Source organism: Condylura cristata, unplaced genomic scaffold, assembly GCF_000260355.1.
Source record: "Condylura cristata isolate star-nosed mole 26May11 unplaced genomic scaffold, ConCri1.0 scaffold00035, whole genome shotgun sequence".
NCBI classification, from domain to species: domain Eukaryota; kingdom Metazoa; phylum Chordata; class Mammalia; order Eulipotyphla; family Talpidae; genus Condylura; species Condylura cristata.
Genome location: NW_004567136.1, coordinates 15,307,571 through 15,309,254, shown reverse-complemented (window position 1 = coordinate 15,309,254; position 1,684 = coordinate 15,307,571). Strand labels below are relative to the sequence as shown.

General features: G+C 68.6%; 1 protein-coding gene across 1 annotated transcript in view; it reads right to left on the bottom strand.

Moving 5' to 3' along the window:
- The window catches only part of ZSCAN2 (zinc finger and SCAN domain containing 2), a 5,513-nt gene extending 5,307 nt beyond the window's left edge, over window positions 1–206 (bottom strand). Inside the window, exon 1 of the mRNA XM_004693012.2 lies at window positions 6–206. Coding sequence (XP_004693069.1) covers window positions 6–161 — 156 coding nt within the window. The 5' untranslated portion in view covers window positions 162–206. The remainder of the gene's footprint in view (window positions 1–5) is intronic.
- Window positions 207–1,684: the final 1,478 nt, after the last annotated feature.

The window sequence follows — 1,684 nt, the reverse complement described above, 5'->3', positions numbered from 1 at the left end:
GGTGCGGGCTCGGGCCCGTCCTCCTGCAGCACAGCCTCCTGCACCCAACAGTCGTCCTCCAGGACCGTGGCGGTGGCCTCGTCCTGGCCTTCGCCCTCCCGAGGCCGCAGGACCACAGGGCCCAGTGGGGCGGCCGCTCTGGGCACTTCTGCCGCCATCATCTGCGTCCTGGGGCGACCGCACTGCGCCTCCACGGACTGGAACTTCGGCTCTGCGAAGACCCCCCGGGCCAGCGGCCTGCGAGGAAAGAACGAGAAGCCGGCTCAGCAGCAGGTCTCAGGGAGTCCTCGTCCGAGCCGGAGCAGACTCCGCCTCTGCGGACACAGCCGGCTCGGGGCGCGTCCCCACGCCAGACGGGCAGCCGCGTCTTCCAGTAGGCGAGTGCGGGAAGCCCGCCGCTCCCACAGTCAGGACGGGCTGCCGGGCCTCCTGCGCAGTGTGAGCGACCTTGGCCTCCCGCGCGGAACTGCAGGGCCAGCGGCTGAGCACAGTGACGCCCACGCTTACCTCGGGGCCAGGGGAACCCGCGCAGGCCCCGCGCCCAGAGCCCCAGGAGGGCAGCAGCGCCTCCAGCGCCAGCGCCCGCTGGGACGCTCCCAGCTGCCTCCTCGGCGGCCTTGGCGCTCAGGGCGTTATCTGTAAGATCGCCCGGCTCTGGGAAGGCGCAGGGGCTGGGCGCAGGCCGAGGCGGGTCGGGAAGGTGAGGGGACGCCCCAGAGACAGCGGGGAGCAGAGAACGGGAAACCCACCGCTGAGGGGGCAGCGGGGCACGGGCAGGTCCGCTGCGCCCGGGGTCACCCCTGGCCTAGCAGGAAGTGGCACAGTGCTGGGGCTTGACCCTGCACCACTCAGAGGCCCACTCAGTGTCTTCCCAGGCACAGACACAAGCTGACGCCCTAAAAGGCCTGAGGCAGGGCGCAGGGCCTCCGGCCTGTCCACTCTGAGCGGGGCCAGCCTGCGCCGAGGGACTCTGGACATCGGGCGCGAGGGTCGGGCCGGGCCGCTGGACAGAGGCACAGGGCCGACACTGACGTCCTGCTGTGTGCTTTCCGGTCAGCTTCACTGCCCCCGACACAGGCTGGACGGATCATGATTTGAGATGACCGCAGCTTTGAAAATGATGGATAGAAACCACCCCACCCCACCCCACCCCACCCCAAACCAGCAGCAGAGAAGCAGCAGGACTCGCTTCCCTGGAGACATGGGCCGCTGGGGCCGGCTCGGCGCTGGGGGGCCGGCGGCAGCCAGGGAGGGACCCAGCAAACCCCCCTCAGCAGCGGGCTTCGGGGATGCGCCTGCTCTGCTCCCCACTCTGTCTCTGGGGAGAATCTTCTGGCCTACACCCCAGTTCTTCTGTGCATTAATAAAATAAATCCTTTTTAAAAAGTGAATCACGTAAAGGAGAAACGGAAGGCGCGGCAGCGCAGCGAGTAAGAGCAGGAGGACACTACGCGCGTTGAGGGTGGCCACTGAAGCAACGGGGTAGCAAGCGCACTGCTGCACCCCAAGACCACGGCCAGCCCTCGGGGGAGAGGGACAGGGGAGAGAGAACTTCTTAAAAGAACGGAAAGTCGGCTGGGGACACCGGGGCTTTTGGGGGGCTCCTGGGGGCCGCTGTGGTTCGTTCACGCCTTCACCGGGCGGGTGGGGGCGCCCCCGGCCCCCAGGATCCCCGCCGGGCGGG